This window comes from Tympanuchus pallidicinctus, unplaced genomic scaffold (genome assembly GCF_026119805.1).
Source record: "Tympanuchus pallidicinctus isolate F22 unplaced genomic scaffold, pur_lepc_1.0 scaffold21, whole genome shotgun sequence".
NCBI classification, from domain to species: Eukaryota; Metazoa; Chordata; class Aves; order Galliformes; family Phasianidae; genus Tympanuchus; species Tympanuchus pallidicinctus.
The window spans coordinates 2,777,727-2,790,606 of NW_026294733.1; the positions used below are offsets into that span (position 1 = coordinate 2,777,727).

Consider the following 12,880-nt stretch of genomic DNA (forward strand, 5'->3'; position numbering starts at 1 on the left):
GGCCACGTCAGGCACTTAATTACCTTGTTGAATTGGGCCACAGCTCGTACTGCTATTTTCCAGGTTGTTTTTTTTTTTTTTCGCCTTTCCCTTCTCTAGGGATGGAGCCTTGCATGTCCAAATTCCATTATCTGGAATTCATGAAGCATCATCTCTGTCTCTTATGCAAATTTGCAATAGGACACAAGTGGCTTCAATTCAAACATGAGTGGCAGCATCCCATTGAGGCAAACTAGCAGCCTAGGCTGAGGAAGAGGTTGAGGTAACAGCACTGAACAGCAAGGCAATTTCTGAGTGACTTTCAAGGTTTTCATAATAAACGAACGTTCAGGGTTTTATGCAGTGACTCAGTCTGAAAAGTTTTCTCTAAATTATAACTTGACATGTGTCAGTTTGCAAGCAGCTGTGCTAAAACAAGAACAACAAGATAACTGGGGCACTTGGGTTTCATTAATTACAATAACATATGAAACTGTTTAGGTTATATGAATGAGTTTTCATGCTGAAAAACAAAATCCAGGCAGAGTTTACCCATGATACCACCTACTTATTACTACCACTGATTGGGACTCCACAGCCTATCCTACCAAAGCCAACAGCTTATTGTGACAGAGAATGCAAAAACAGACTGAGCATCTGTTCCATGGGGCTTTTAGAATAATAAAGACAAGGTTGGACTAAGGGGAAAATTAAGTGGCGTTGCCAAATGTATTGTGCAATTGGGCTGACGAAACAGAGATGAAGTAATTTTCTTGAGAACAAGCAGGGAGTCTGTACCATAGTTGAACACTCAAGTCCATGCACAGACAGCATTTGGCTTTTCCTGTCTTCACAGAATCACAGAATGGCCAGGGTTGGAAGGGACCTCAAGAATCATGAATCTCCAACCCCAGCCACATGCAGGGCCACCAACCTCCACATTTAATACCAGACCAGGCTGCCCAGGGCCCCATCCAACCTTGCCTTGAACACCTCCAGGGACGGGGCATCCACAGCCTCTCTGGGCAGCTGTTCAAGCATCTCACAACTCTCTCTGTAAAGAACTTTTCTGCTAAAACAGACAGAGCTATTACAACCACTCCAGCACACACTCCTGCTGGCACATGACACTACTGATATGCAGCACCCAGTCATCACGTGCTTGAGCATCTCAGAAATGTAGGGAAATGCATCTCTCTCCAGGCCCATACCTGCTTTTCTAAGCTTATCCCATAGTTCAGGAACACAACATTTGGGATAAAACTTCCAAATTAATTTCTATACGTGTATGAAAATTCACATGCAGTTCTTCTGAACCAACATACACTCTACCTATTCCCTACAATTTCTTACCCCATCTTAGATCACAGTAGAGTCAGACAATTCCCTGCTGCATGAAACAAACCTATTAGGAAGGAAATTTTTCAGTACAAACTGTCCTCACTTGGTACAAAACTCATGCCCCTGGCCTTCACTGTTTCACAACTTCTGTTGTAATGACTCCTAGCAACTCCGGGAGGCAGATAACTGATATCATGCCAAGAAGTGGACAAGCTCTCAGGCAGCTTGACAGTCCAGCATAGTAGGTGGAACAAAGTAAAGGAAGAAAAAATCTTAAATTTTCTGTGAAAAGAGCATGCTGCTATTCAAAAAGAATTTGCAAATCTTTTTGAGACAGACTTTTGAAAGCACTGGGAATATGTCTGTGGCACAGAGGAGCTGATGACAAACCCTCTACTCACTTTACGGGGACCTGGATTTCATTTGGTTTCTGTATAACACCATCTTAAATATCTAGGTGCATCATGTTATCAAGATACTATGTGCATGTGTGGTCCTTTTCATGCCAAGAAATAAAAAGTGAAGACTGGATCCAGTATTCTGACTATTTTAAGAAGTCTACTGCAAAAAGAGTAAGTTCAAGATTAAAAAAGAAAAGCAAACAAAAAAAAATCATCAACAACGCAAGAGCAGCTGCAGTAAAACAAGCTTCAATACCACCCTGTATTACAGTGTAAGCGGTTCACTCTGCTGAAAGTGATTAATTTCTTGAAAATGCTAAGGTCACACTAATTGACACGACCTGTGTAATTAAGCAGTCTCTGTTTACACACAGAAAGCTCAACTGCTGTGAAGCTGGGTTTGTATGACAGAATGTCTTTACAAGTCAAGAGATCAACAACCTTTCCTATGTCCTACCTATTCGCCGACACAGGCTCCTGATTGCTGTTCTGAGAGAACACACGAAGGCATTACCATATGAAAATCAGCCTCTAGCCTGGGTGAGCACAAACCCAGCAAAGTGTACATGTTGTGAAGCAAGTTCTGACAGGCCCCAGGGGTGACTGCTTGGCCTGAAGCCCCATGTTGGGAGTCCTTTTTCCACTTTCACTGATAATGCCCTCTCAAATCACCGCAGAAATGTGACGGTGGGAAGAACATGGGATGAGAAGCTAACACTTCTGCCACAATAATGCTAGCTTTCGTTTTGATTAAATTAATCTCTGTTGCCACACCTACTCACGGCTGCACATCTACGCTTGTAGAGGCAAATACCACCCTTCTACCTTCCTCTGCTGTTGCAATTAAATAGTTCACGAAAAGACGTATGTTCTACATATAAACAACGTTGCCATTCACAAAGCATTTAGCATTTTCAGTTAAGCACTGTGATGCTACAAAGAAGCAAACAAACATTGTGAACTACTGCAGAAAGCTGCCGTCATCTTCTGGTATTTTCTTCCTCCAGAGGTCCTTACAGTCAAGGGGACAAACCTTCTGTTACTTCCTCAGCTCCCTGAGTCAAATCCCCACTGAAAGACCATACTATATTTTCTCCCCGTATTCCATTTACTCGTTCCATCAAAAGAGATGGTCCTTGGGCTCTCTACCCCATATTTTAATTCAACCCCTACTCAGGTAAATCACCACTGGCACAGCCAAAGGATCATGTCTCCAGTAATGGGTTTGCAACAACCTCTTCTCAGTGTTGTCACCACACCGTCCCTCCTGTCAGCTCAGAGAAAGGCAAGCACAGTCCATCTTCCCAAGGGATACTTATGCTCTTAGTTTCAAAACAAGTCATGGATGTAGGGTGGCATACAGAAACATCCTTGGTCTTTTAAATTAAGTAGATACCACAGCTCCTGAGCCTCCCCTACCACATGCTGAGACACTGGGGAAATATCAGTCCAAAGCATCCCAAGAAAGATACCCACTGGTAGTTTCTTCCAAGAGGGGGTGGACTATCATCATATTAATGCACATTTATGAGTCTTCAATGCTGCAGAAGAGCAAATTCTGAAGCATTACCAGAGCCATGAGCCATTACTCTTAAAGCTTCCTCTGCCTCTTCCAACAGGCATGGCGCTCACTTTGTTTGGCATGTTTACATGAAGGCAACCAGTTCCCCAGGCAGAACAGAGAGCCCTAAAACCAGGTTGTCTTGTGACTGAAAACTGAAATGAGGTCACTTTGAGTTTTCTTTTCACGGATTCACTTCCCACTGAGATAATTTTATCAAGAACGTTCTTGGCCTTATATTTTTAGCATCTCCCAATGAATTACTAGGCTAGTTTGAGTTAGCTGCTGTTTTTTAAAGGAGGAAGCGTGCCCAACTGACCTGAAATCGTCGCATGTCTCGAGGGTTTCCTGCATTTTTTAGACAATTTTGGTTACATTTGAGAAAAAATTTCAAGAAGAACCTGTGGAGAAAGAGAAATGGGCATTATCATCTTATAAACAGTGCACAACACTACATTGTTACATCTGTACATTTGGTCTAACAAAGCCTTATTTACAACAGCAATTTCAACTCAGACAATTTATACCACTGACCGTCCACTGAGGGATCAGAGGCCACAGTCCAGCAAAATGTGTAAGGATGTCCTAGGGTATATGTGAACTTAACAGTTCTGCTGTAATAGAGCCATTAAAGACTTCAGATATGGTCCCCCCTTCACACTAAATAGCCAAACTCATACAGCAAGAAAGTAAGAGATCTATGTTGTGGTCCAGCAAAAGGGAAATGAAAAATACCAGCCAAGAAAATTTTTTCATGTATAAAAGGGATTTTGTTTTACAAGTTCAATTTAGCATGCACATTTTGATTTAATACAAAAATACAGAAACCATTCCGTAGAATCAAAATCGCCCTTCCACAATTACACTCAGTTTGTACACAATATTGAGATGCTTAAACAGTGGTTAGCAAAAGACCAAAAGCCCAAAAGAAGGACAGGAAAGTCTTAGTTAAAAGACTGACATCATGGAAAAGTGAAATATTTTCAATGCTGCCTATTTCCTGGCCATACACAGTTCACTGAAGTAGCTATGTGACCCTGACATATATCTCTAAGAAAATACATTGCATTTTACAAAGCCAAAGAAAAAAGCAAACATTTCACTGAAAATATTTCCTTTGGTGTTATGCGTCAGTGGACTGTAAACTCATAAAGACAAGTCAATGAATAATGGTAGGTCTCAGATTCCAGGCTTTCTCCTTGAGAGCCAAAGTTTATCAGCCTTTTGTCCAAAATAAACTACAGACTAAGGCCTACTAAAGCTCAGCTGTGCAAAATTTAATCCTACAGCAAGTTTAAAACCTAGAGCAACCAGACAGAGCAGCATTACATTTGCAATAACCATCAGTTGACTAAGCAGAAGTTAATCTGACCTGTCTCCACATAAAAAAAAGGAAGGCGAGGGATTGTTTGGTCCTGCTTTGCTTGAAATTGGAAAGTTAACTTCTGCAAGCACCCATCTTTTAACACCCAAACTGAATGCAAAGTCAGCAGAATTTGCACACACTGCCAACAAGAAAGGCAAAAGTGGAGGGTAAACAGCTACAGAAAATCCCTTTTTGATGAGCAGCATTCTTTGCCCTGCTCTAGTTGGGATGCTGCCCCTCAAACCAGCAAGCTTCAGGGCTTGTTCCTCCATGCCAGGCAAATCATGCGAGGCAAATCATGCCAGGCAAGGACCAAGTCAAACTCCAAGGGACTGTCTTCTCTAGAGAAAAGTAAGGTAATGTGGGGGTTATAAACTGCAATGCCCAGGATTAACAAGGATTGATGTCCTGGCCCACGAAATCCCTTCTCTCCCTGTGCTCAGAAATAAAAGCAAGCGATCAACAATCAATATAAAAATAAACAGGCATCACTCTTGAAGAGAAGTTTGGAAACACTGTGTTTGTTTATGCCAAAATTAAGAGAGATATAAGCCGTTACACTTTCTCATCAAGCAGGTTCTGATTTTCAATAACTGAAAGTTGGTGCTATTTGTTGTACGCGCGTGTGTCTTTTTAAGCCTCTAATGGCCAGCTGTGACAGTCTGACTCAGATTGCGTAGAAGGAGCTGTCAGCACAAATCTTGGCATCTCAGATCCAGACAACTGCTTGCCACCAGGCGAAGGTTTGTACTCGTGCCAGAATGGATTCTGAGAGACAAGCAAACAGGGCATTAATTCTGCCAAAGAAAAACGAAAAGCGGGGAGAGTTCAGGATCTTACACTTCAGATTATGGTTTTCCTGTCAACAGCTCATCATTTAGTTCATGAGCTATGAAGGGCATGGACATCAGATCCCCCTTGCCCTAAGCTGGCCCTGTCATACAAAATGCTGGCAGGATGCAGAGACCACCTCTCCAAGCAAGGCTGTTTGCTGAAACAAAAAGCCTGGCCATCTGTTGGGAACTAAAGACACCCTTGTCAGCCTGCGCTTACAACCTCAAACAAGGCCTTATGTGGCAAAGCCTCAGGACTACTCACTCTATGGGATGAAGCCTACGCTCACGAAGGTTTGTTGTGGGACTATTCAGAGTTCTGCCTAGTGCTGGGCTCAGCAGCTGCATCCTTGGTCTGCTGCAATCCTACAGCCGTACCATGGCCCCAAACAGAGCTGGGAAATGGTAGAATTAAACATATCAGCACTGAAAGATAGCATAGGCAGTGCAAAGGCTTCCCAGCCACCTCACCACACACATAAGATGCACAGCTGGAGGCTTGACGCCCCTCAGAAGAGATGGAAAGCTCTTGGTGAATCTCTGGACAAACACTGCGCATTGCAGCTGGGAGATTCACTACAAAATACAGGAACTGTGTTCTGGAGTTTCCAAACTCTGACACAAAGTTTCAAAATCTAACTCTAATTGCTCCATTTTCACCAAATCTTATGGAAGCTTCACCAAGGTAAGCTGTAGAAGAAATTAGATTAATCTATTTAAGTCTACTGAAAGACCTCAGGTAAGCAACAAAACTTTCATTTGAATTAAATCAACTCAATAAAAAATTAACTTAAAAAAAAATTTTTTTTCAGATGAATTTTCGAGATACCTTACTTACACAGCCAAGTTCATCCATTGTATTTTAAGTACAAATTTGCCTGCTCACAGTATCACAGAATGTCAGGGATTGGAAAGGACCTCAAAAGATCATCTAGCCCAATCCTCCTGCTAGAGCAAGAACACCTAGATTAGCTCACACAGGAACACATCCAGGAGGGTTTTGAATGTCTCCAGAGAAGGAAAACCCACAAGGTCTCCGGGCAGCCTGTTCCAGCGTTCTGTTACTCTCACTGTGAAGAATACATCCTACCAAGCACTGCATTTTTATTCCACTGAAAGATAAAAAGACATATAGGCTTTGCACTGTTGGAATGCGCAAGAGCTGGAGCCTCCAGCTCCATGACACATCCCATGCTGGCCCAAACAAGAGCTGAGCAGCTCGCAGGCTGGCCCAGTGCTCCCCAGCTGCCAGTGTCCCCACTATGACCAACAAATGGATCACAGAATGAGAGCAAAGCGTCACAGTTTGACTCAAGAGGTTCAGGTCTACCTCTCGGTTCCTGCTTGAAATTAATTGCCCCACTGCCTTCTTCACCTCCAGTCCAGTTCTGCCAGCCTCGCTCATTAGCAGCACTTCACTCTGCAAATACTTCAGATTTAGATTGACAGGACTGGTCCAGGAGAAGTGCCAGCAGAGCTGAGCCCTTTGTAAGCACAAACTTCCATCTCTGTTTGTTTGCATCTAACTTCTTCACTGTGGGTTTTTTTTTCAGCTCTAACATTCTCCCCATTTAACAGGGCTGTGTAGCATTAATAGTAACCACAGAGGATATATAGCATTAATGCTAACCACTGGGGCCTGAAATTCATTCTGAAAATGAAAAAAAATGTGAAAAACAGTGGAATGTCAGTGCAATCTTCAACTTTAACTCTCTCCAAACATATATGACTGCTAAACACCAAATCTTTTACCACACAAGACTCAGTCATTAATTACAGTTATTGCTACCACTCAAAGCTTCTTTTCGCATGAATCAAACAAAACACATTTTCCAGCTCCATTCCCAACTACTGACATCTCTGGCATAAGGAGAACTGGTGCATATGGAGCACAGAAACACAAGCCAAATCCACAGGAGTGAGCTCAGGTCCATAAATATGCAAACTTTCATGAAGGACCTGGGTTGACTGACTTGCATTACTATTAAATGTGAAGCTTTGGGCTTCATCCCTTATCCCATCTGGATATGGGACTCCAGTTCAGGGAAAAACAAGTTAACTCTAGATTCTAAACTATGATAAAATGCAGCTCAGTGCAGCTGCAAAAATGAATCAAGAATCAAAATCTGTGTGCATGCAGCCTAGCCATGGCATCGTCCTACCACAAATCTCCAAGAAATTGCAAGGACCAATGTAGAACTTCCAGCTAAATACAAAAATCCAGTCTAAATCAGACAAAAATTAATCTGAATTTCCAGCTGAATTTCAGCCGGAAGCTCCAGCAGATGGTTAATTAGCTCTTCTGGAAGGGTTTTCTCCTCACAACTTGAATGAAAATTCCCCTTAAGAGACTTTTTTCCTCACAAAACTGCTCCTTTCCCAGGAAGGTTTTGGTCTGAGCAGGACTCTGCTCTCACCACTGCCCCACTCTGCCAGTGAGGGGCCCTTTCCCCAACCCTGTCTGAGCTCTCTGGCTGCTCTGCTGCCTTCCCGCTTTGCTTCCTCTCCTCACTCCTGACACCTTGCAGAGTTGGACCTGATGATCCTTATGGGTCCCTTCCAATTCAGGGTATATTATGATTCTATGGTTTTACCTGCTCCCCACTTCTGCTGGCTCCTTCCTGACACCCGTCCTCTGATTCCCCTCCTTCCACCACAAATTAATGCCCATGTTTATTCAAAGTAAACAAAGAGTTAAAGAAAGCAAGTCCTGACACGATCTGGGCTGGTTCTTCTGTCACTCCCCTGAAGGAAATTTAAAGGAACTCAAATACGAAAGCTCAGCAGTAGGATTTTCTTGCCATTGCCACAATAAATATGTTTGTGGAAGGAGAAAAAAATAGTTGGAAAGGGAAGACCTGCTGCATTCCTGATGCTGAAGAAAAGCTTGTTTGTTCCCAATACATTGGAGAAGTTGTTCAGGAACAGTTCATCCATGTGAAAATATGACAGCTGTCGGGCTGCCAAGGTCAGCCAGAGCAGTGGCTATCCAGAAGTGCCAGGGATACAACTTAAAGCTCTTTAGGGCAAGCAAATCGGACAAAACTCAACTGCATTTGATAGAAGAGAGCAAATTTAGACTCTTGGGTGAAACACAGCAGTAAGTACATGTGAGTTTGCAAAATTAGTAAATGCAAACTACGTGCAATAATTAGCAACTGCCCACCAGATAAAAGGATCGCACGCTCATTCTGAACGATGTACCGATTCAGCAGGAGTACTAAATATGTGCATAAATTTAAATACAGAAGCAGTTCTGTTGGAGACAAAGGTGGCATTCACATACTTCAGTACCTTGCAGAACTCAGCCACAATCCTTTCCATGCTTGCCCTCCCAGCAAAGAGGACGCTGGACGCTACAAGTACAGTTTTCTTAAGGAGTTTATGATGGATAATTTCTTTCTGGTGAAAACTTGGCATATAAAGGTGCACAGAAGCCAATACAGGGGTGAACCCACAGGTCACCAAGAGGCAGCCAGTGCACACACTTCAGCTGCTTCATTTACTTCTGGATTTTCTGTGTACTTTTCAGACATAACTCTTTCAATCAGAAACTTCGACTGCATCTACTGGTAACTACATTTGCCACTACAATCAAAATATGGAGAGAACCCATTGTTCCATGTATTTTAATTTGAAAAGAAAAAAATCAAAGCACAGAAACCTCCCTGCAGAAGTGTCAGAAGGACTGAGTATATTTCTTGCCATTTTGAAGTAGCTTTTCTAGATAGAAAACTCCCAACTTTTAAAAAATTAAACTAAAATAGGATTTTTTTTTCCCTTTAATTATAATCTTTTGACTTTTCCAGTATTTCTAATCTTCCCTTATAGAGAGTGTTTCTGTTTTGTTTTTTTTTTTAATTCCAGTTTGCCACAGAAAAGATGTCAAATTAATAGAAAATGTGACACTAAAAGAAATTTGAGCCCAAGCCAGCTAATAACTGCAGAAAAAGGAGAAGAAAAGTCTTAACATTTGAAATATGCAAATTCCAATTCATTAACGAATCCACTGTTGCAAAGTTTTGGGTTTGGGAGTTTGTTTTTTCTGTTTGTACTTTAACTCACTTTTCACATACAGTGAACTGGCCACGTCAAGAACCCCATTCACAAAAGAAAAATTGAGCCTTACATTGGTATCTACCAGCATGAGGTCGTGCACGGAAATCAAATATAAGCATGGGGGAAACATCCTATTACCCACATGTTCACAGCTGGATTTTGCTTGGCTGTTCAGTCAATAAACAGCAGTAGCTACCTTTTGTGGCATTTTTACAACAGGAAATTTATTCTGCAGAAGAGAAATTAAACACCAGATACAATCATCTAACTCTTTTCTAAACATAACCTTCTTGAGTTGTCAAACATCCTAATTATGAAGAAAAAAAAAATCCCAAATCTGCTCTCACTGGATTCAGTATTCTCCCTCAGTGTCTTAAAACTGAAGCTGAATCAGACGTGTATTTTGTATTTATAGGATGCTAAGCAGTCACTAAGGGAAAAAAAGCCAAAACCAAAAGCCTGAAAAATTATTTATTTTACTAGAAAATACATATTTCCCTCTTGAACTACGGAAAAGGTCCAAGAAGGCAATGTGACAGAGAGAATAAGCCTCAAGCAGCCAGAATCTATTGAGTGAGATTCTTCAGGCAATGCCATAATAATAGAAACAGAATAGCCTGCATTATTTCTGTAAACTCGCTCTGACTCTCAAAGCTGGCATAGCTGGGGTTTGCTGCTGTCAACACAGTAAATATTCAGTTCAGCACAGCAAATAGGTGAAGAGGCATCCATGTTATCACCAGATCAGAAGGTTGGACTGCCCAAAACAGCCTTAAATTACTCATTGCTTGCTTTACCAAGTGCTTTCAATTGCTTCTCCTTAAGTCTGCACGTTCTGCACAGCATATCAGCGTTTCATCTCTAATCTTACAGAATTCTGTAGCTCTCTGATACAGAGTTGAAATGCATCAGAGAAATGTACAGTACTTTGGGAACGTGTGTTTGGCATTTTTGCCCATGAGTGAGTTAAAATCCCACGGGTGGTTCCTTCTCCCAGATTTTTTAATAAGAAAAGAAAGAGATAACACCACCAAAAAACACCACTAAACAAAATTAAAAATAGTCCAGAGGTAGCTTTCAGTGCTCGGTTTCTGTAATTTAATTTTGCCTCAGATCTGCCATTTTAATATTTTTTTTCCTTAAAGTTGCGAAAATCTCACTTTTCTTTCTTATATATCCTTACCTGTGCTCAGATCCATTATCTAAAAATTTTATTAGATTTCAGCTGCAGCTGCCCTTCTGCCATAGGAAGAGTTGGAAGGAGTTTATGCCATCCGGGTGCAGAGCACACGCAGTGCACGCGGGATGACTGCGTACCCCCACCCGCTGTACGCTGTGACAGCACGAGGCAGCAGAGCCGCACTCCTCTGCACAGCAGTCTTTGCTTACCCAGCACAGAAACCTCCAGCTCTGCCTTTCTATGCATGCTTCAAATCACTGCCTGCTCTTTACGAGCTGACGGGCCAATGCTTTCGCTGAAATGGTGACAGACTTTCCAACACTACAGTGAGTAAAGTCACATAACCAACAGAACTTATTTATTAAAATATATATATATATATTCAACCAATTTGTTTCAGCTGAACTACTTTTCATTTTGTTCTGTCTCCATTTCACCTATTTGACCGCTCACAGACTGGGCTACAAAAGCGGGTGAGATATTTCTAATTTTACTAAAGATGCTACAATCCAGTCAGTGGAAAAAATCTAAAGCATCTCTGTGCTCTGTCATAGTTCACACAATGCCACTGAATTAGCAGCCCTCCCAGGGCCATAGTTCTGCTAAAAGAACCTCTGTTCAGTGTAAGCGATGACAGATAACAGCACTGCTGTTATTGTAATACGATATGAGTATTTGGTTGCCTGCTACCTCATGGTAAACTACTGTAACTTTAGCAGTGTTACCGAAAAACATTGGTGGTATCGCAGTCCCAGTGTGCTGCCGAGCAGCGCTCATGCAGCCAGCTGAAGCTGCTTCTCTCTTAGCAGATGTGGGACTCTGAAACTCGTCACCTGGAGCCAAGGGTGCTGATGACATGCTCCTTTCATCCACTTGCTGGGAAAGTTATAAAGATTCACGTGGTACATATTTCATGTGTGGGAAACAGACGCCTCCTTTCTCTTGCACACCTTTCCCAGATCAGCACATGAATTCTCTACAGCATAAAGAAGCTTGCACATAAAGCTGCGTGCAACCTGGCTGCATGTACAGTAATCAGTGATTTCTCAATTAGATGCCAGTAATACCCTTAAATAACACTGACACACCAGTGCGACCATCAAACTGCCAAACCCAGCAGGGCAGGCTATTTATGGGATGTGTGGGAGCAGGACACCTTCTGGCCAGATCTGGAGCATTAGCAGAACAGAGAAAAGGTTCTGTACGGACAGATGTGGAGCGTTCCTCCAAACCCCTCTGAGCAGAGGTGTCCTGCAATAATCAGGCAAGGCGCTGGTGTAGTTGTAACAGCATTCCTCCCCATCACCCAGCTCAAAACTCACTCAGGTTTTGTTTTCAAGATTTACCTTTTCTTATAAGTGGAAAAGGCACGTTGGGAAAAAAAGAAAAAGGAAAAAGAAAAAAAAAAAGCAAGGAGGTGTGGACTGTAACGGGAATATTTGACCAGACTTATGCACAGGACTAACGGTCTGAAAAGAAAGAAGGGTCAAAGGAAGACGCCCTCAGGTCTCTTATTTCCAACACTGCACAACATATGCCAATGGTGAATCAAAGGTGCATCAGAAACGAAGAGAGCAATTGAGTTCATTCATGTCTCCAAATCATTAACAACATGCAAGTCCAAGGAGTCTCCAGCCCCAGGGAAACGTAACAGAAATGCAGTGCACACGCTGACTGTGCGAGCTGTTCCGCTGCCTCAGGAACACTGCCAGCAAAAGTCATTTGTGGGACCATGGCATTAAGTGCTGGGATGACGCCTCAGCCCCAGCGTTTGCGTCACCAAATCCCCAGTAGAACTGCAATGGCAACGGCCAACTTGGAAATGAAATGATAAATCTTGTTTCACACAGCCCTGCTCTGAAGAGGAGTGCAAATTATATCACCTGACTCAGCTGCATAATTACATAGAAGAACTTGGGAAGTGTCAGCATTCTGAAGGATTGAGTGCAACCCCTCGACAGACAATTTATGCTTCAAAAAGAAAATGAAGAGTTTGTTTCAAGTAAAGAAACAGAAGGGAAGGACTTTATGTAGGGGAGAAAAAAAAAAACAACAATAATGTTATCAAGTCATTATAACTTCTAGAGACTTAAATCTAAACTGGGATTGTGGTCAGAGAAGGAAAAACAGTCTGAAAGGAGATCCACTATGAGATGGTAT

At 42.1% G+C, this 12,880-nt stretch overlaps 1 protein-coding gene across 10 annotated transcripts in view; it reads right to left on the bottom strand.

Moving 5' to 3' along the window:
* Positions 1 to 12,880, bottom strand: part of EBF1 (EBF transcription factor 1) — a 266,492-nt gene that overhangs the window by 97,628 nt on the left and 155,984 nt on the right. For all 10 annotated transcript variants that reach the window (XM_052684476.1, XM_052684475.1, XM_052684474.1 and 7 more), the window contains one exon: positions 3,602 to 3,683. In XM_052684476.1, coding sequence (XP_052540436.1) covers positions 3,602 to 3,683 — 82 coding nt within the window. The remainder of the gene's footprint in view (positions 1 to 3,601; positions 3,684 to 12,880) is intronic.